The 23,147-nt window shown below is 43.1% G+C and overlaps 1 protein-coding gene across 1 annotated transcript in view; it reads right to left on the reverse strand.

Annotated features, from left to right (window-relative positions):
- Window positions 1-18,194, reverse strand: part of LOC136877839 (muscle, skeletal receptor tyrosine-protein kinase) — a 243,009-nt gene extending 224,815 nt beyond the window's left edge. The window contains exons 1-2 of the mRNA XM_067152039.2: window positions 18,131-18,194; window positions 17,569-17,709 (exon numbers count right to left, since the gene is read on the reverse strand). Of these exons, the coding sequence (XP_067008140.1) occupies window positions 17,569-17,709; window positions 18,131-18,194 (205 nt within the window). The remainder of the gene's footprint in view (window positions 1-17,568; window positions 17,710-18,130) is intronic.
- Between the last annotated feature and the right edge of the window lie 4,953 nt (window positions 18,195-23,147).

A 23,147-nucleotide genomic window follows, 5' to 3' on the forward strand; every position in this document is an offset into this window, starting at 1 on the left:
ACAGCCTTGTCTAACCCCTGTAAGTACCCTGGACCAAGAACTCATTCTACCATCAATTCTCACTGAAGCCCAATTGTCAACGCAAATGCCTTTGATTGATTTTAATAATCTACCTTTAATTCCATAGTCCCCCAGTATGGCAAACATCTTTTCCCTCGGTACCCTGTCATATGCTTTCTCTAGATCTACGAAACATGAACACAACTGTCCATTCCTCTCGGAACCTTTTTCACTTACCTGGCTCATACTGAAAATCTGATCCTGACAGCCTCTCTGTGGTCTGAAGCCACACTGGTTTTAATCCAACTTCCTCTCAACCACTGATCGCACCCTCCCATACAAGATGCCAGTGAATACTTTGCTTGGTATACTAATCAATGGGATACCCCGACAGTTGTTGCAATCCTTCCTGTTTCCTTGCTTATAGATAGGTGCAATTACTGCCTTTATCCAACCTGAAGGTACCTTACCAACACTCCATGCTAATCTTACTACTCTATGAAGCCATTTCATCCCTGCCTTCCCACTATATTTCACCAATTGAGGTCTACTTTCATCTATTCCTGCTACTTTATGACAATGGAGTTTATTTACCATCCTTTCTACTTCCTCAAGCGTAATTTCACCAACGCCATTTTCCTCCTCCCCATGAGCTTGGCTGATCGCAACACCACGAGGAAGATTCTCTTTTACGTTGAGAAAATGTTCAAAATATTCTCTCCACCTCTCCATTGATTCCCTAGGATCTATTATGAGTTCACTTGAATCACCCAAAACACTGTTCATTTCTTTTTCCCTCCCTTCCTATGATTCTTTATTACTGTCCATAAAGGTTTCCCTGCTGCTTGACCAAGACTTTCCAGGTTATTGTCAAAATCTTCTCAAGACTTCTTTTTGGATTCAACAACTATTTGTTTCGCTCTGTTTTTTTTATCTACTTTCAGATCCCTGTCTGCCTCGGCCCTTGTTTGGAGCCATTTCTGATAAGCCTTCTTTTTACGTTTACAGGCTGCTCTCACGTCATCATTCCACCGAGATGTTTGCCTTTTCCCATCTTTACACACAGTTGTTCCTAGGCATTCCCTTGCTGTTTCTACTACAGCATCCCTGTATGCCACCCATTCACTTTCTATATCCTGAACCCGCTTACTGTCTACTGTTCGAAACTTCTCACTAATCATATCCATGTACTTCTGTCTAATTTCCTCGTCCTGGAGATTTTCTACTCTTATTCGTTTCCAGACAGATTTCACTTTCTCTACCCTAGGCCTAGAGATACTTAGTTCACTACAGATCAGATAGTGATCGGTATCATCGAAAAATCGCCGGAAAACTCGTACATTCCTAACAGATTTCCTGAATTCGAAGTCGATTAAGATATAGTATATTATGGATCTGGTACCCTTATCCTCCCATGTGTAGCGATGAATAGCCTTAAGCTTGAAGAATGTATTCGTAACAGCTAAACCCATACTAGCACAGAAGTCCAGCAAACGCTTCCCATTCCCATTAGCTTCCATATCTTCCCCACAATTACCAATCACCCTTTCGTATCCTTCAGTTCTATTTCCAACTCTCGCATTGAAATCGCCCATTAGCACTATTCTATCCTTGCTGTTGACCCTGACCACGATGTCACTCAATGCTTCATAGAATTTGTCAGCTTCATCCTCATCTGCATCCTCACATGGTGAATACACTGAGAAAATTCTCGTCCTAATTTCTCCAATTGAGAAATCTACCCACATCATTCGCTCATTTACGTGCCTAACAGAAAGTATGTTGCGTGCAATTGTATTGCTGATAAACACCCCTACCCCAGACTCTGACCTGCCCTTTCTAACACCCGTCAAGTACACTTTATAATCTCCTATCTCTTCCTCGTTATCTCTCCTTACCCGAATATCACTTACTCCTAGCACATCCAAATGCATCCTCTTTGCTGACTCAGCCAGTTCTACTTTATTTCTTCCATAAGCCCCATTAATATTGATACCTCCCATCGAATTCCATTTCGTTCGCCAAGTTGTTTCCAAGGAGTCCCTCGCCTGTCAAATGGGAGTGGAACTCTGTTACTCCCATAGGTCCGAGTCTTGCTTAAAGTGTTCTGAGCTCGGTAAATTCATGAAGCAGGATGCTGCCCTACTTGCACATAGTCCAAGTGAGGATCTCTCCTCTAACGGGTTATGGACCACCAGTGAATTGTATAGTCCTAGCCGCCTGAGCACAAGGAGGGCCACGACTCAGAATATGTCCGAGATGCCCACTCCCATTCCATAGCAACTGGTATCTCGACACTCAGACCACTTACTAGGCCACTCAGCCGTTGCCCATGGTTCAGGATGTGACTGCAGTAACCCACAAACATGAACCATTATTATTACTGTTACGGGGATACCGTGGTGGACAGAGGTGAAAGAAGAGTGGGTCTATCTAAGACAATCAAAATATTAATTTAAAACTTAGAAATTAGCGTTATGTTTCTTTTCTCGATTATCTTTTAGTTTCTCTTCAAAATTAACTTTATAATTCTGGCACAAATGTTCATAAGATAGGGCAACAGTTTTAGAATATAGAACGAGAATGTATTAAACAGTTGATTAGCTTGAAGCTCCCTTCTCCATGAGCGCTGCGGCTCCTTTCCCCTCCCAATGTAATGTATTTCACAAGAAGGCTATACAACGTTTCAAGAGCACCTTTTACTCCACAACGTTACGGCCTTCCAAAGGCACCGTTCAACAACACCTTTACATGAATAGACGGAACATCTATGCTCTATAGATTTTGTACTGAGGAATCTACTTCCTGAAATTTCCAGGCCTATCAAAGGCTGAACCTACATTTCATAAATTACAACAGCATCACTGTCTTAGACACTCAAACGTTTAACCTCTTAACATAAGAAGAAAATGAAATTGAATTTTACAGGGGTATTAAAAACCCTTTCTAGCGGACCTTTGTGGAAAACACCAGGTTATGGCGGCGGATACTTGCGCTCGTTGAAATTTGCAATTAAAAGCTTAACACCTTATTCGGGCTTCTGTCCCGAAGTTAGCCTATACTACTGAGGTGATTAGATGGAGAGAATTTATCTTACAAAAATTACAGACAGAAAACAGTTACGAGGCCATAGTGACCTCAAAGTCAACGAGAGGGTATCACACTCTCTATTCCTGAAGTTCTATTGAGTTGTTTGAAAATTACATTTTAGAAAATTAAAGTTACATTCGTAAGGATTGGAAACCTTCCCCTCGTGCTAGCTTTCTATAGGACTGCCATTACCTTGAGCTGCTGGTCTACTCCCGCCTCCTTTGTAACCACACACATTAAACTGGAGCGAAAAATGTGCCAGCTTTTATACCCGAGACGAAGATCTACAAAACACTGGGCCCAATTTCCATTGGGTAATTAAATACATACCAAATGTATGTTATTGGTGGAAAAATACAGATACTAAAATTTCCTATTGGTCAATATTTGAAGTTGGCGGACAGAGATAGAGATGTTGGAAAGTGTAACAAGGAATAAACGATTGAGTTTAGTAAACCTTTGTTAATAGTCCCTCTCACCACCGGAGGGCATAACATACGATTTTTGGTAGAGACATCTGTAGGGAAAAGTTGAAACTTGTTGCATTAGTAGTTGTAACTTTAGGATGACAGATAGCGGGGGGGGGGGGGGGTTGTACCTCCCGTCTGTCCGGCCCCTTGCCTAGTGCTCTTCGATTGAGAGGACCCCGGGCTCGATCTCCGGTCGGGTCGGAGATGTTAATTGCCTCGTCTCGTGCACTGGATATTTGTGCTGCAACAAGCAGTCTGCTATACCGCGCCCACCCTCATCAGACAACGCCTACACCAGGCTAGAAATAGCCACACAAAATTATTATTCCTTCTTGTCCCTTGAGAGTTACACTTTCAGGCTCATTGTTGTATCTGTGTGTTGAGAACAACGCTTATTGCTCCGCGAGGCCGTATACTTCAATCTGCTGTGGCTCCACTAGGGTAAAGATGAATGATTTTTGTTGCTGAATCTTGACCATTGCGTTACACTCTTTAATTTGGTATACGACACATAGAGCTTGGTTACCTATAAATTCCCTTTATAAATTATTTAAAAATTAGCGGAGCAAGCCTGGCAATCTTCACACCGTCCAATATTAGAGCGTGAAAGCCATGTACAAGCTTGACAAAGCATAAGTTAGCACTTCAGAGAAATAATTGCAGGAAGTGGAAAAGAGGGAAGAGGAAAGAGAAGAAAACTAAAGACAATGCTGGAAAAAGCTACCGCTAGGATCCAGATGACCCACTGGGACCCACTGAAGCTTTGACAGCGGTCTCTCGTAAGTTCATTTTTTGACAGACTTATGTATCTTTTCTTGAAAACTACTCACATGAGTTTACTGAAATGTTTAGAGCTTTGAAAGTGTGAGTAGTTTAACACCGGGACGTGATACTCACGGAGTGTATGCCTGTGAGTAGTTTAACACCGGGACGTGATACTCACGGAGTGTATGTCTGTGAGTAGTTTAACACCGGGACGTGATACTCGCGGAGTGTATGTCTGTGAGTAGTTTAACACTGGGACGTGATACTCACGGAGTGTATGTCTGTGAGTAGTTTAACACCAGGACGTGATACTCACGAATGTATGTCTGTGAGTAGTTTACACCGGTACGTCATACTTACCGAGTGTATGTCTGTGAGTAGTTTAACACCGGGACGTGATACTCACGGAGTGTATGTCTGTGAGTAGTTTAACACCGGGACGTCATACTTATGGAGTGTATGTCTGTGAGTAGTTTAACACCGGGACGTGATACTCACGGAGTGTATGTCTGTGAGTAGTTTAACACCGGGACGTGATACTCACGGAGTGTATGTCTGTGAGTCGTTTAACACCGGGACGTCATACTTATGGAGTGTATGTCTGTGAGTAGTTTAACACCGGGACGTGATACTCACGGAGTGTATGTCTGTGAGTAGTTTAACACCGGGACGTGATACTTATGGAGTGTATGTCTGTGAGTAGTTTAATACCGGGACGTGATACTCACGGAGTGTATGTCTGTGAGTAGTTTAACACCGGGACGTGATACTCACGGAGTGTATGTCTGTGAGTAGTTTAACACCGGGACGTGATACCCACGGAGTGTATGTGAGTAGTTTAACACCGGGACGTGATACTCACGGAGTGTATGTCTGTGAGTAGTTTAACACCGGGACGTGATACCCACGGAGTGTATGTGAGTAGTTTAACACCGGGACGTGATACTCACGGAGTGTATGTCTGTGAGTAGTTTAACACCGGGACGTGATACTCACGGAGTGTATGTCTGTGAGTAGTTTAACACCGGGACGTGATACTTATGGAGTGTATGTCTATGAGTAGTTTAACACCGGGACGTGATACTCACGGAGTGTATGTCTGTGAGTAGTTTAACACCGGGACGTCATACTTATGGAGTGTATGTCTGTGAGTAGTTTGACACCGGGACGTGATACTCACGGAGTGTATGTCTGTGAGTAGTTTAACACCGGGACGTGATACTCACGGAGTGTATGTCTGTGAGTAGTTTAACACCGGGATGTCATACTTATGGAGTGTATGTCTGTGAGTAGTTTAACACCGGGACGTCATACTTATGGAGTGTATGTCTGTGAGTAGTTTAACACCGGGACGTGATACTCACGGAGTGTATGTCTGTGAGTACTTTAACACCGGGACGTGATACTTATGGAGTGTATGTCTGTGAGTAGTTTAACACCGGGACGTGATACTCACGGAGTGTATGCCTGTGAGTAGTTTAACACCGGGACGTGATACTTATGGAGTGTATGTCTGTGAGTAGTTTAACACCGGGACGTGATACTCACGGAGTGTATGCCTGTGAGTAGTTTAACACCGGGACGTGATACTCACGGAGTGTATGTCTGTGAGTAGTTTAACACCGGGACGTGATACTTATGGAGTGTATGTCTGTGAGTAGTTGAACACCGGGACGTGATACTCACGGAGTGTATGTCTGTGAGTAGTTTAACACCGGGACGTGATACTTATGGAATGGAAAGCACCTTATAAAGTTCAAAAACATAAAGTAATTTATAAAAAACATTTTCTGGCGAACGAGTGGATACTTTTGTAAATCTCTGTGTTAAATTATTAAATAAGTATGATAGACACATCCTAATTATTGTTACTTGATTCATGAGAAAGGGTGCAATGACATTTGTGAAATTTGCACGGCGAAGATCCGAGTCTCTTAGGACTGAACAAACTTCGCTAGAGGGAGGGATTTGAGGAGCTGACGTGTTTGATGCTAGGCGACTACTGTGGAAGGCTTCTTCCTCTCACGCTGCAGATTTAACAAGGCCGCGAACTGTTGTGACTTGAGCAGTTTATAAAATGACTGCGGTGAGGCTCGACCACCCTCGTCCAAGTAACACACCCAAGGTGACGCAGGACCTTTGGCTTGTGTGAAAATAGGAAAAGCCTGTTGAGGCGTGCCAACAGTGCGCATTCCTCGTCCATACACTGCGCAATATATTACTGCACAGTATTCACGGCATCAAAACAGGAGATGCCAATTTTCTGTGAATTAAGCGCGTTTGTGATTGACCATAGCGCCACTTCCTGCGGCTGTTTTTATGTCGGGCACCTTCGCGTGAGCGAGCGGTGACTAGACATGGCTGCCGTACTAATGTGCTAAGTTCTCTAAATATCTAAACCACCGCGTGAGCGGTATATAGTGTAATAAGCTTAGTATTAAGTACAGTTCATCTTCCTGTGTGTATGAACCAGCATGTCACGTGTTCTCAGGGACCTGTCCGTATGAGGTCGGAACATGGTCATGCCGGGCCGGATTCTTGAAAGTGTCGTAATGCTATAATATTACGTGGTCCTCTGGTGTTTGTGAGTGTGTGTTTCGAGTGCTGACAACCTGTCGAGAGAATATTGGAGCAGTGTATCAACACCCCTACGGCATGCTGAACTGACGAGGTGCACATCAGAGGTCAGTCATTCCGAACTCATATCATGGAGTCCAGTGAAACAACGAGCGGTCATTAAAGGGTCACTGACACGTAAACAAGTTTGTGGGGGCTCTGATATTAATGCAGTACATAGCAGGTTGAAATATAATATATAATATATAATATATAATATATAATATATAATATATAATATATAATATATAATATAATAGAATAGAATATAAGCATGTTCAATGTAAACTCGAGATTAATGACGACGAGATCTACGAAAATCTCGAACGGGATAGGGAACGGTTCGAAGAAAACTATTAGGATTTAGAGGCTAGAATGACTACACTGATAGAAAAGAGCACAGCCCCCGAGCAGAATATCGATCAGTTGTCTCAGCATTCTTGCGGTAATTCCCAACAGAATTCCCTGGAAATACGATTGCCTGTCATTGACCTCCCTACATTTCATGGGCAGTATGAGACTTGGACCCATTTTCAAGACACTTTTCAGGCTTTAATTGTTGACAATTTAAAACTATCAAACGTTCAGCGTTTTCATTATCTACTTTCAGCACTCAAGGGCGACCCTCATCAATTAATTCAGAACATTCCTGTTTCTAACTCTAACTTTGTAGTAGCTTGGCAAGTCGTATGCAAGAGGTACAACAACAGAAAACTGATAGCAACACAACATATGAGGGCTCTACATGTCACAAAGACCAGACCTTAGGAAGTTGAACAACCACTTAGTAAGCAATTTAAACGCTATTCAGAACCTCAACCTTTCAGTGCCTTTACACGAAGTCTACTCCAGCAGCTGATGTTACACAAGTTAGATCCCGCTAGCCGTAAAGAGTTCGAAATGACAGCTCCAAACAATGATTTTTCCAAGACTCGCTGAGGTATCCACCTTTTTGGAAGTGTTAGACGGGAACAGAAGGGGAGCGCGCCAAATGCATCTAAGCACCAGTAAGCCCAATTCGAGTTAACTCATACGTATCTCCAAGGGGCAAATGTGACTTAGATCATCCATTACATCGCTGCGAAGGATTTTTATGCAGTTGTTGCAAGAAGGGTGGCGGAAAAACTGCACTGAGCTACCCATCTTGAAAAATACTGTATTGGGATGGATACTGTCACGTCTCGGACTAGTGAGAGAGCAGAAACTCCACCCACGTCATCATTTTTCCTCATACAGGACGATGACCTCAACATAAAGATGGAAACATTCTGGTCAATAGAAGAAGTGACAACTAGAAAAATGCCCCTAACCCAGGAGGAGCATTTCATAACTCACACCAAACGGGACCACAGTGGACATTTCACTGTGAGATTGCCTACGAAGGCAACTTGGAAACTCTTACAAAATAGCGGAGAAACGATTCAGACTACTAGAACAGAAGCTTGAGAAGAAAGCTGATCTGCGAGCTGATTACGTGAACTTCATGGAGGAGTATGAAACCCTGGGTCATATGAAGCTGACCCCAGATACATGCAAAGACGAAGGAGCATTCTGCTATCTCCCACACCATGCACTTTTGAAGGTAGAGAGTACCACCACTAAGACACGGGTTGTATTCGACGCGTCCTGCAAAACTGACAATGGCGTTTCCCTCAATGACACTCTCGCGGTGGGACCTACTGTTCAACAAGATCTACTATCAATTGTGACAAGATTTCGCACACATCAGATTGCGATGACGGCAGACATTACAAAAATGTACCGTCAGATCAGAGTAGACGACAAGGATGTTAACTTACAGCGCATAATCTGGCGAAAACAGCCATCCGAGCCTCTACGCACCTACCAACTGAAGACATCCTCAGCGTCCTTCCTAGCCACAAGTTGGCTGAAGAAGAAGCCCACGTGTTTCCTACAGCATCTCGCGTGTAGAAGCGGGACTTCTACATGGACGATGTATTGTGTGGTAGCGATATAGTTGAAAATGCTATACAGCTGCGAGGAGAACTACAAGAGTTGCTGCAAAGCGGAGGCGTCCCGCTCCGCAAGTGGACTTTGAATCACTCCGCTGTACTTGAGACGATACCAGAAGAACTGAGAGAATCACAGTTACCCCTACGATTTGATGAGGAAGACAATATTAAAACGCTAGGATTGCTTTGGCATCCCTTTCTTGACAAGTTCCAGTTTGAGATTCACATCAAGGAGAACAATGGAGGCCATACGAAACGGAAGGTGCTTTCAATTATAGCCTCTATATTTGATCCACTAGGGCCGATAGGACCAGTAATCGTAATGTGTAAAATTTTCATGCAGCAGTTGTGGCAAGAAAAACTAGGGTGGGATGAACCACTACCATCTCCTTTACTTGAGGGCTGGATTAAAATCTTTACTGATCTTCCAACACTGAGCAACATTCATGTCGACAGGTTGATTCTTTGTACGGGAAGAGTCGTCCAGATACAAGTTCATGGCTTCTGAGACGCTTCTGGACGGGCCTACGCAGCATGTGTGTATATCCGCAGTACCAATCAACACGGTGAAGTTTCGGTACATTTGGTATGTTCGAAATCCAGAGTTGCTCCTCTGAAACAACAGTCTCTACCTAGATTAGAACTGTGTGGGGCTCTTTTGTTGGCACGTCTGGTGGATAAGACTACCAACACCCTGAATCTGAAAATAGACAACACTTTCTTGTGGACTGACTCTCGTGGCTTGCAGCTGAACCGACGAGATGGAAAACGTTCGTTGCAAATCGTGTCTCTGAGATACAGCAGTTGACTAGAAGAGCCGAGTGGGGTCATGTTATGTCAGAAGACAATCCGTCCGATGTTCTATCAAGGGGAGAAGGACCACTCAGCCTACAACATAATGAACAATGGTGGCATGGACCGGCATGGTTGGTGCAAGACGCAAGTACCTGGCCCACTAAGGATTCAAACGATTCTGCAGACGAACTTCCAGAAAGAAGGGATACGGTACAATGTTTACTCAGTGCCACTCCATCTGACGAAGTCACGACACGGTTCTCATCTCTCCGTCGTCTACAGAGGGTGATGGCTTATTGCAACAGATTTGTCTTCAATTCCAGAAGACACAACGTAAGAAGAACGGGAGCATTATCTGCAGAAGAGCTAGCAATGGGACTTCAGATATGTATCAAACTTGCTCAACGTGTGACATTCGCAAGGGAAATAGGCGAGTTGAAGTCGAACTCATCAGTTTCACCTCAAAGTTCAATAAGAAACCTGGACCCATTCCTAGATGGGAACGATGTATTACGAGTAGGGGGACGCTTACAAAACTCTTTGAAACCATTTGCAGAAAGGCATCAAATCATATTACCTCAGCGTCATAATATAACCAAGTTGATTGTGGCTGACGAGCATATTCGGCTGCTACATGCTGGTGTGAATCATGTAGCAGCCTCTCAGGTCCAGATATTGGGTTGTGAGCATAAAGAAGTGGTACGGACTGTCATTCACCAATATGTGAAGTGTTTCAGACTACGAGCGTCAACAGTAACGCAGCTCATGGGGCAGCTACCTTCTCCTCGAGTGACTCCATCGCGGCCATTCTTGAATACGGGAGTTGACTACATTAAGCAGGGTGCAACCAGGAGCAAGGTCAAGGTAAAATGCTATGTAGCATTGTTCGTTTGCCTTTGCACCAAGGCAATACACTTGGAATTAGTTTGTGACTTGACCACACAGGCCTTTATTGCCTCCTTACGGAGATTCGCGGCCAGGAGGAGGAGGTGTACAAACCTATACAGTGACAATGCTACTAACTTTGTAGGAGCTAGAAATGAATTGTTGAAGGTGCACCGGTCGGATCAGTGGAAGACAGATATGCTGAACAACGCAGCGCAAGAGGGATTCACTTGGCATTTCATTCCTCCTGATTCGCCTCACTTCGGGGGACTCTGGGAAGCTGGAGTGAAATCCATGAAACATCATTTGCGAAGAACTGCTGGCAATGCCTGCTTGACATATGACGAGATGTATGCCCTACTTTGCCAACTAGAGGCATGCCTAAACTCAAGACCGCTCGTTAGACTCTCAGACGACTCTGATGAACCCTCATACCTGACTCCTGGCCACTTTCTGATCGGAGCCCCCCTGCTATCCTTCCGTGAACCTGACCATAGGGATAATGTGCACTGTTATACTTCCAGATGGCGCTGCATTCAGGCGCTGCAGCAGAACTTTTGGATACAGTGGTCTAATGACTACCTTAATAGCTTACAACAGCGGCAGAAATGGTTGACGAGTCAGCCTAACCTTCAGCCTGGAACTATCGTCTTAGGTAAGGACGACAACATTCCTCCTCTCTCTTGGCGACTTGCAACGGTCGAGGAAACTCATCGTGCGAAGGACGGACGAGTGCGTACGGTTACCATTCGCACCAGCAATGGAATTTTGAGGCGTTCTCTACATAAGTTATGTCCATTGCCAGCTCAAGACTGATAATTGCAAATACATTCAGTGTCTCATTTCGTGTTGGTGTTAAATTCTTTGCTCTTGTATTGTAAGATTTTAATTATGATCAGTGTCCTTTATTGTTTGTGTCTAGTGCTGTACTTTTTATTGTAGGATTTCAGTTTGTTCATTTACGTTTCATTATTTGAACATCTATGTACATTTTTGCTCAGTTATTTTGGTTGAAGTTGTGCGTGTTTCGTATCGGCATATGTATTGATGGTGAAAGAACTTCATAATATGACTATGTGTTCAATTTAAATTCAACATTTCTTGTGATACATTTAGGTGTGGCGGTGATGGACCAGAGCGCCACTTCCTGCGGCTGTTTTGATGTCGGGCACCTTCGCGTGAGCGAGGACTGACTAGACATGGCTGCCGTACTAATGTGCTAAGTTCTCCAAATATCTAAACCATCGCGTGAGCGGTATATAGTGTAATAAGCTTAGTATTAAGTACAGTTCATCTTTCTATGTGTATGAACCAGCATGTCACGTGTTCTCAGGGACCTGTCCGTATGAGGTCGGAACAAAGAGTACGACGTGGAGTCGAGTGATTGTATCATGGTCAATGCAGTCAGGAGAAACTAGGTTCGAACTCCACTGCCGACAGCCCTGAAGAAGATTAACGTCGTTCACACCAGGCTGTCCTGTGTCGGTGTCAAAGACCACCAGTTGAGGGGAAAGCACATTCCACACTTCCAGAACGCACCTATCTAGCACATGGAATGTTTTAATAGCGTTGACGGTCGGAAAAAACAAGACTTGACCAAGGGAGATCGGATAGGATAAATGAAGGTGAGGAGCTCGGCACAACCAACTGGACGTAATGCCACAACAGTTAGTCAGAGTTCTTCTCCCTCAAGTGTAAAGAACGTTGAATTTCGGAGTCACCAATTGCTGGAACTTGGTCTCAATCTGGACCATGGAGCTCAAACTTCTGGACTGATCAAACAATCAATAAAAACTATTCGTTTGCTGTCTGTACTACTGAATTTTACTAATTTCCATAATGCAGTGTCTGCTATGTCTTTGGTTCAACCTAGATTTGCGTGCAAACAATGAACTGAAACACATATGAAACATCGGGAACGGGTTTAGACCTATATTTCACACAAATTCACACCAATGAATGCCTATAATTAATTCTGCTTGGGAGTGACCTTTCAATGTTCTACTCCATCTCTTCAGTGGTGAAACTGCGTACAATTATCTCTCTGTGGGATACAATTATTAGTGCTCATTTGGAACCTCTTTCATTATACAGTTCTCACAACTCAACAAAATCAGTGTGTCATGACGGTAACCCGTGCAGCCAATGGTGCTCCCTCCCGAGCCTCCTCGCAGTGATGCAGAGTATTGTGCCTTCAAGTACATCATCATTAGGATATTCCCACTGCTTTTCCCCACGATTAGACCAGTGGGCGTGTTCCTATGCTGTCCATTTATCGTATGAGATTGTAATTCAAAAGAAACTTCACAATCCTATGATCAATAAAATATGGTTTTGTAAATGTCATTGTGATGAAATTCCGTAAAATTATCTCAATGTGGGATACAATTATTAGTAGGGCTCGGATGTTTAAGACCTAAAACTAGCCCAAATAAGCAAGCAAATATGACGTAAAAATTACAAAATATGACCCAAAAATGATTAATCTAAATATGGTCATTTGAAAATATGTTATAAATCGAAACGGCAAATCCTTTTATACGTATTTGTTAACTAAATTATTTATTCTTACTTTCATATTAATTTTCTGAATATGCACGTTTAGCAGTTATTCACAGTCTGTTGTTCTCTATCAAACATTTCCAATACATACCTATAAAGGAGGCCCTACAAATTTCGCTAAGATTATCAGGCCACAGAACATTTTTTTAAAGGCAAAACATGTTTGCACCCTTCATTGGTGGATTGAAATACTAGAAAACTAGAAATCAATCTACTTTTTCAAAACGTTTTGGAACGTTTAAGCTGAGAATACATTAATATTATTAAAATGCCTTAAAGTTTAAACTGAGCACCACGAAGTGGATGTAGGGCGGCAGTGCAAACTCACATAACTTTTTCGTTCTTGTCGGCGGGCGGTACTGAAATGTATGACAAGGTTCATCTTCAAAGCATCAGGCCCGAAAGACCTCCGATTATCACTTAACGTATTCCTGTAAGAAGAGAAGCTCCTTTCTACGTCACAAGACCTTATTGGTGCATATTAAATCACTGCAATCGAGTATGAGCACATCTTGAAATGCATTTCTCTTGCGAAAACCGTCGCTTCCATTAAGTTTCCTGTTTTACAGTGACGCCAACTGTTCCATGTGATTGTTGTGCTCAAAGTTCAACACTTCTCATAATTTCAATACTTGCATGAATTTCTAAGCCAGCAGCTTCTAAATGAGTAATTGGACTCTATATAATTCCAAAGTTCGACTTAATATATGCCAGACTTTCTGACAACTGTTGGAAGACAATTACTGCACAAACTTGATAGAAGGCAGAGTATCCCACTTGTATTAACTACAGATGTGATACGGAAAAGCAGTTTTGTGAATACTAGTTCTCATTCGGAAAGTTGACGACGATTTTGCACAGCTACAGCTGTCGCCAAACCGCCGAAATATGACCGAAATATGACGTTGCTACTAAAATAGTTCAAAATATGCATTTATATGGCAAATAAAGAAATCACTTAATTGTGACGATAATCACCTGATTAGCACCAAAATCCAATCAGGCAAGAAAATAGAGACAAAGAAAAAATATGAGTTTTCTTAAAGATCCGAGCCCCAATTATTAGTAATTTGGTGTTCGTTTGGAAGCTCTTTCATTACACAACCGATGGTGAAGATGGCTCTCTATTCCTAACGGTTGGGGAACATCAAACAACAAGCGATTTCTGATGACTTCTGATCAGGCTTCACGAATGAAAGGCAGAGGCGACTGACGTTGTTAAATGTTTACGTGGAAGTTTGCTGGACCTCCCCCACGTAACGCCGCGCCACTCTCTCTTAGCTTAGTGTTTCAGGAGTTCAGGTGTAGACTTATACGCTAAGAACCTCTGCTCCTTTTGTTACGGTCAGGAATATTAAAATATTGGATTTTTTGTAATGCAATGTTCGTGAACTTACAACAGTTTATTGGTATGTAGGCGAGTATCAGTAACGTTATTCTCATTGTTATAAATACTTTTCAAAGCGTAAGCAAAGGAACTACTTCATACAGAGAACTGTGTCAGTAAGCGATCAGTCAGATAAGTGCTCAAATACGTAGTCTCGTGTCGAACTCCTGCGGGACAAAGTTTCGACTCCAGAGTGGGACGTAAAGCCAATAACAAGCGTAAGGGTGACATCAGTTGACTGACTACCGAACGTGCCTAGCTCAGCGGGGGTTTCCCGCTAGTTTCTAGCGGTAGTGGCCAGGGCTAAGTCAGCATCTCCAGTGCCAAATGGTCCCGTGAATTTACTAATATTCGAACGCTTATTGACCATTTAGCCTGGACTTGAAACCTTCCAGTAAGGAAGTGAATACCGAAACGATTAGGGTGTACCTTTATACCGTATGGGAATAGAACCACTCATTTTTGCTGTCAAAAAATGCTCGGATAACTTAGGTCGAAAATCGGTTCTATTAACATTTTCCATATTTTATTGTTCGCCATTGGGTGGAACGAAGTAAGTTAATGTTAGGGGTGAACTTTTGACCCACCAGTTCAAACTTGGAGTTGTTTGTCTGTTCTTGACTCCACTGTAATGTTTGCCCATTGTACTCCTCCTTTATCCTCCTGTGAGCTTAGGATTGTGTAATTCCTTGAGAATGTTCTAGAGGAGAAATCCCTGTGATCCACGTAGATTTTTGTTCCTGCTAATTGATTATTCCTCTTTGGTTAGTCGAGACTTAGGAAAAGAAGGAGGGTCATGATGGAATGATAATTCAAAGCACAACGCTCCGTGAAGGCTCTAGTGAACTTACTCTAGATTTTATAGCGGTTCACTGCGTTAAAATACAAATATTTGAACGGTAATATATATTAAGTTGTTAGAATAGCGACAAGGAGGACTCTGATTGCACAAGAACCTCGTTTATCCGGCCCTCATTAATCCGGATCTTCGGTTTATCCGGATCGAAAAAAATATTTTTACTTGTTTAGTGTTTTTTTTACGGGGTCGATTCTTCTTGAATGTATTTTCCGTTAAAAATAGTTAAGGAAAGGAACTGGAAGTGAGTCGGCTGCAGTCTGTCAAAAGTACCGTCCTGGCATTCGCCTGGAATTGTGAATGGGAAACCATGGACTCTTATGAGTTCCTTGACACATTTGCACGCATTCCCGGATGCTCGGACGTAGAGGTGAACGACTGGTCGAAAAATGACTGTGATTTGGGCATCGTGCCTCTTGTTCCTCGGCAGGTAATGAGACTGATGCAACATTGCAGCTGGACAAACTGATGGCCTATTTAGAATCGCAGACTGAAACTGAACTGATGCTAGTAACACGTATTTATGATCGCGCAAACATTTAAAATACAAGAAGACCACGCATTATTTCAGTGCAAAAAAAAAAAAAGTCGTCAGTGTAAGAAAAGTGTTCTTATACTTTTTGTACAGTTGAAAAAGGTATTACTGTACAACTTATGTTAATATATTATATAACATGTAATGTATTTGTTTTTTTAGTTTTTCCGGATTTTCTATAATCCGGATCAGTTCCTGTCCCACTTAATCCGGATAAAGGAGGTTCTTGTGCACAGTATATGCACATGACTTTTAGAGCTCCCTCACACCGCGGTCAGCATCATATTTGCCACTGTACTACACGCGTGTGTTTTAAATTAGTCACCGCTCCTACTGCATCTGGTCTTCATACTGTGAACTCCTTTCTTAGAAAAAATGCTAGTCACTCTAATACATCGGAGGCTTCCGGCAACGCAGGGTGGGAAAGGTTAGGATTAGGAAGGTGGCAGACATGACCTGAATTAAGGTGTGAAAATAAGCAAACTAAAGAAAACCATCTTAAAGGCTGCCGACGGTGGGATTCGAACCCACCATCCCCCGAATGCAAGCGCATAGCTACGCGATACTAACCGCACGACAACTCGCTGAGTCATTTTTGAAAATATGTATTTTTCCATCAGCTGAGGATTTTTTAAAATCGTCATATTTTGTATAGGCTACCCGAGATGTACAGTAGCCGCTGGTTTTCTGATTCAACATACTGTTATTGCGTCTGTCCACATATGATTGAAGTCTTGTGCAACGATGTGACATATGAACTGAGAAAATACTGAGCCGTTCTTCCCAATATAAAACAGGTACTTTTGAGTGGTCATGAGCATGACTCATAGTAATAGGGCAGGCTAGAGTCGAGTTAATTGTCAAATGGCAACTAAGTAATAATACTAAGATTCATTAAACTAATAAATAGTATAACCTAATAGCCTACCTACTTACTAGCTACTTCAGAATTATGTTTTGCCTACCTTTTAACACTGCAAATAAATCCATCTATTATTTAAACCTCCCTGAAAGAAGAGGACAGTGAATGCAAATGGGTATTATTTTCAATTGAGCTGAGCTCGAGAGTCCATTACAGCATACGATTCTTTCGATGTGCCATGGCTCACTGTTTGTCTCGCTGCAGCGGAAGCTCGACTCTCCGCGTGTCCAGTGAGCCGATAAGGAGCCGTGTGTATCTTTGCGCTCGTTCACGATTCTTTCGATGTGCTATGTTTCACTGTCTCGCTGCAGCGGAAGCTCGGGTCCCCGTCAACGTCCAGTGAGTGCGCCACTCAGCACTGTCCGCTGGGAGTAAGCTGAATCGTGTGCCGTGAACTCGCGTTCCTGTGAAACGATTCACTCGGACACTTGAATGAATCGATACATTGCTTCGAATCATGCATTCAGTAGCCAACACTACTACCAGAGGTAACCTCGGACAGAGGATAAGCTCCATACTTGGAGGCGAAATATGGAAGGTACATAATTTGAAAGAAAACAGGCTCAGGTGGCAGCACGCCGGGTTTTCACCTTTCGGTTCCATGGTTCAAATCCCGATCACTTCATGTGAGATTTGTGCTGGACAAAGTGGAGACTCCTTGTCTCATTTCATGCCCCAGAGGAGTGCGACACTCAGTTGGTCGAACACTTACCAGTAGATCTGTTAGGACACTTGAGGTCGGCTGTAGGCGGAGACACGTCGTGCGGACATACACACATGAAGGTGTTGTTGGGGAAGGGGCGGCATGCTGCCTCCGGTCCGCAGCCAGGCGAACACCTGTTGTCGCTCCAGGCTGCAACAACAAAGAAAACAAGAAATTACAAGAAATTTCATAATAATGAAAAAGGAGTTATCACAAACTATCGGCCCTACATTCAGTGCGAGGGCGGGGTCAGGGAGGGCAACGTGAGTAATGTAGAGTTGTAGAAAGTCAGTTCCAACGTGGAAATTAAGCGTTTTCGTCCTTTTTCTATTTGCGAGGAACGTATCCTCACCCACCCTGTATTTGGATATTTTTTATACCATCCCAAAATTTGTCAATTTTCGGTCACAAATCCTTCACTTTTTAAAACTCTTTACAGTCACAATGACTAGACAAATGAAGCGCGCGGTCAAAATCTTATCTTAACTAGACGGTCATAGTGTGATGAAGTAATGAGTATTACGTCAGCTATTGTGGTCTCTTCCAACTGGAAGTGATACGAGGGCTGTACATAAAGTAGTGCCGACACTCGCGGTCAGTTGGCACTGTGTGGCGTTGAAGTGAAGAGTGTCCATGTCAATGCTTCCAAAGGTGATCAGCGTTCCTGGAATGAAATGGAGGTTGCCCGTGTATCAGAATGTTATGGAGAATTACGTGAAGCCTGTGGCGAGAGAACGGTTACACGATGGGTCAAGGTGTTTCGTGCGGGTCCGAATGAGACTGTGGATTTGCACCGCATAGGTCGGCCGTCCATTCCTCAACATCACATTGATATCGTGACTAGTCTCGAGACCCGGGAATGTCCTGACTCCACACAGTCGCTGTTCCCGACATCTGGAAAAAGTGAGCGATGCTAGTCCCTGTTATGACTGGTCAGCTGGTGCATGCATTTCGGTGGTCTTGGCACGACTGATATGTAATAGGAACTTCTGATTCAGTGAGGAAAGCAACGGGAAGCTCATTTCCCTAGTATGCGTCTTCAGTGATGCCTAGGTTATCGATGACAACTGTAGAGGATGAAACCAGATTCTGGCTGAATACCCAACATACGGGATGCGCATATCCCCATATACATAACACTTTTTTGAGCTATGACAGTATTTTTCGTTATATGAAAACCGTTGAATCGATTCTTGGCCAGAAACCCGCGACCCCGAATGACGTTTTACGTCAAGAGCAGAAGAGAATTCGTTTGAATTGATTTATTCTTCTTCAGACACAAGAAAGAACAGTACAGTCTGTTTCAGAAGATTATTGTGTTGAGGGAGTAGCGCTGTAATCCCCGAGCTTATTTGCTCAAGCTAAGCGGAGATGAGTCCTTCACGGCAATGTAAACACCTCTTAACGCGGCCCAGCTGTGCCTGCGCGCTACTCCGTGAGCGAAAACAACATACAATAAATATTTATTGCAGATCATAAGTGTAGCCACCCACATTCCACAGATGGATCAAGAGTGAATCTGCCACTCTCAAATACTGTCTGGTCATCACCTTCTAGGTCAGAAAACACGTCAGTATTCGGGAGTTAGTAGGTTCGAACCCCACTGTCGGCAGCCCTGAAAATGGTTTTCCGTGGTTACCCATTTTAACACCAGGCAAATGCTGGGGCTGTACCTTAATTAAGGCCGCTTCCTTCCTATTCGTAGGCCTTTCCTGTCCCATCGTCGCCATACGACGTATTCGTGTCGGTGCGACGTAAAAGCAACTAGCCAAAAAAAGAAAACGGTAACAAATCTACGGACGAGTGGAAGGACGCTAACGAGAAGAGCCTATAGCGTGGCGTACACTGACTTTCTCTCCTTGCGATCCTCAGTGGCGACCACGAGGCCTGGCATTCCTTCTGGCAGGCTCCTCACTTTCATCTATCCTATGCGACCTCCGTTGCTCTTTTCCGACCGCGAGCGTATTAGAGCATACCAAGTCTTCTACTTTAACGTCGTTATTTTTCTTTGGTCGATACCTGCATTTTTCGATGTGTCGGATCCCTTCCATCCTTCTCTCTGATTAGTGTTATATAGAGGATGGTTCCGCGGTTGTACTTCCTCTTAAAACAATAATCACTACCACCACGACCCTGATTTTCTAGAGCTTTCGTGCGGTTAATCAAACTCCAGTTTCAAGACGTTATTCAGAGAAGCGCTTGTGTAGTACAGATATGAAGTTTCTGGCTCTGTAGTGTAAGGTGCACAGGTTCGAGTCTACATCAAATCCTTCATTTCTTAATTCTTTAATTATTTTTACTCTCTAGTGTTGTTTTAAACTATATGCGATTCTCACTTAACGTCACCTAGCGTACAAATAGCAGCTGCACAGATGAGTGAAACAAATAGCTTTCTCAAAGAAATGTCTGAGAACGACACTAACAAGTGTCTAATTCCTTGCCTTTATGTTTTGTTTGGACTTTACTCTACCCAGTTCATTTCATTGTGATCTTGTGCGCTTAAATGGATGATATATGACATAAAAACACAAAATACATGCATACAAACAACACATTTTATAAACACACTTTCGAAATGAAGAGGAATGATTAGATGGGGACTCGGACCCGTGCACCTTACGTTATAGAGGGGGCGCTTTGATCACTAAATTACAAATACGCTTCTCGGAATGCTGGCTGATAAGACGTATATAATAATAATAATAATAATAATAATAATAATAATAATAATAATGGGTCCTAGGAGTCAACCTAGGAGGGGTGTTTACCGCCCTGTCAAATGGAAGTGAAATGCGTCGTTACGACCATCTAGAACAATAAACTATTGGATTCAGCAAGAGAATCCAACTGGTCTCTTTCACTCCAACTCCAGCACGTAACCTACAAGAGGTGTCCCTGTTAAGCTGAGCAACCGAGTGGAAGTTTGGGTAACCAATCACAGCGGGAAACTGCGTCGGTGAACCCATCAGTGCTGGGCGCTACAAGGCTCACAACCTTGGTCGGTGCAAAATATCACCAACACCAGTCTACAGTTTTTCAACTGTTAGAAAAACATGCAGGAAATTTCAGCTAAAGTGGTAACCAACTGCTCGGAGGTATCGGAGACTCCAGGAAAGATCAGACTTAGAGCAAAGAATTTCTTTGTTACCTTTAACGCCAATTCTCTTCAGAAGGTTGGAAAACAGAAACAGCTCACAGATATCCGATCTGAACAGCAAAATTTTGATTGCAGCAATTCAGGAAACGAGATTTACAGATGAACAGCCCTTTGAATCTGAAGGTTACAGGATATTCAAGGGTAAACGTGTCATACAAACTGTCCTCCACCTCGGCACAGGATTTGAAGTCAACGAAAAGATTCTGGACTCTATCACAAATTTCACCTCTGTGAATAGCAGAGTCTCGACTCTGTCCTTTCGAAGCACAAACAAAATGTGTACTATTGTGAACGTTCATGAGCCGAACAAACGAGACCCGGAAGGAACTGATAGATTCTCGGAAGAACTAGAGGAGATTTTATCCAAGATTCCAGTTGCTTGGCGATTTCAATGCCCAGCTAGGCAAAGAGAGAAAGTTCCGAAACATCGTTGGCAACTATCCTGCTCACCAGAGAACAAATCGTAATGGAGAAAGGCTAATAGAGCTGTGTACGGCATTTAACCTCGTAATGAAGTCTACTGCTTTCAAACACCTGCCCAAGAAACAGAAGACCCAAATCACCACCTTGCTGAATTCCAGATTGATCATGTCGCGATCGCGCGGAAGGCTCAAAGAGAAATTAAGAATTTGAAAGTTCTAAGAAATGCAAAATTGGACTCAGATCACTGTCTATCCAAGATAAAAATCAAACTGCTCCCGAGAAACACAAGGAGAGTTCAAGCCTGAAAGATTTGATAGAGAAACAGATCTAACCATGAGTTCATGCAGAAACTACAATCCGTGGATGCAGAGAACTGGGAACAACTGCGCGGGGCCCTGATCGAAACAGCTAAAGAGACGGTTCAGCTTACTAAGGCCAGGAAGCATGCTTGGTGGAACAGTGAATGCGATGCAGCGATAAGGCAAAGACAGTTCGCCTGGCAGAAATGGAACTCGCTAAAGAACCAAGTCAACTGGACAAACTTCTTGAATGAGAGAAAGTGTGCAGCAAAGACCATCCGCAGCGTTAAATGTGCTTTTGATAAACACCAGGTGGCTCAAATTGAGCAGGAATTCAAGAAGAACATTACACGCAAGTTTTATAAAACATTTAAAACAACTTGAGGAAATACGACCCACCGAGCCTCCAGTACAGAGATTCCAATGGAAACCTAGCCCATAACGACAAGGAAAACTGCCGAGTCCTTGTAAAATACTTTGAATCCGTTAGTAACGGCGAGGCTCCAATATCCAGATTCACATTTGAAGATAAAACACAAGTCCACCCAGATTCAGCTCCACCTACGAAAGAGGAAATCAGACAGATTATCCAATCCTTGAAGAACAATAAATCGCCGGTTGAAGATTCGATAATATCTGAATTGTATAAATTTGCTAGTGACAACGCAGTGGAGGAATTCCGAAAGACTTCCAAGTAAGTAGACATCTGCCCAAATCCACGCACTTGTTAAGAAAGGCGACAAGTGGGATGTTAATACCAATTGCGGCATCACCCTCCTACTCATAATGTACAAAATTCTCCCGAAAGCTCTTCAAATCAGCGCAGAAGAACAGCTAGATCCAGATCATATCTTAAACTAAGGATCAAGACTTTCGTGGTAACGTTCATCGACTTTAAGAAGGCCTATGATTCAATTGACAGAACTACCTTAATTCAGATCTTAAAGGAATTTGGCTTGGACAGTAAAAGAAGAGCGATCATTCAACAGACAAAGGGAAGTTCAGAGGAGGGACTTCAGATGCCCTTGAAATACGGACAGGAGTTAGGCACCTCTGTTGTTCAACTGCGTTCTTGAGAAAGTGATCCGTGAATGATACAGGGAAATAAGTTATGGAGAAATCGAAAGTGGAGTCAGACTAGACCACAAGAACCAGAATCTTTCAATTGACTGTCCAGCATTTGCAGACCATCTTGGATTCCTTGGATGTGGCTACGAAGCAGATCAACCAGCTTCAAACACAAGTTGCAAAGGTGGGCCTCAAAATCTCCTTTGAGAAAACGAAATTCATTACAACCATCAAACTGGCGCCAAGTGAGCTAGAAGGGACTCACGGGAAAGTTGAAAAATGTATGTATCTTGGTGAAGCGATAGAACCTAACATGTCCGAAAAGGAAGCCTTTGACTTACCATCCGGCCAGAGGCTGTATATGCAGCGGAATGTCTTGCCATGAACAAGAAAACTATGATGGAGGAATTGGCGGCTAAGTAAGGAATATTTTGAGGAAAATCTTAGGTCCAGTCAAAGACAACGGCGAGTTTAGGAAACGGCACAACCAGGACTTGTATTCGCATGTGGAGAAAATAACGGACGAGATGCGAGAAAGGAGGATTCCTTTATAGGACACATGGCCGGAATGAGGTTAACCAACCGCATTTTCACTTTCCTCCAAGAGCAAAAGTTTAGTGAGGTACTGAATGATCTGCAGG

The sequence above is a fragment of the Anabrus simplex genome, chromosome 7 (genome assembly GCF_040414725.1).
Source record: "Anabrus simplex isolate iqAnaSimp1 chromosome 7, ASM4041472v1, whole genome shotgun sequence".
Taxonomy (NCBI): domain Eukaryota; kingdom Metazoa; phylum Arthropoda; class Insecta; order Orthoptera; family Tettigoniidae; genus Anabrus; species Anabrus simplex.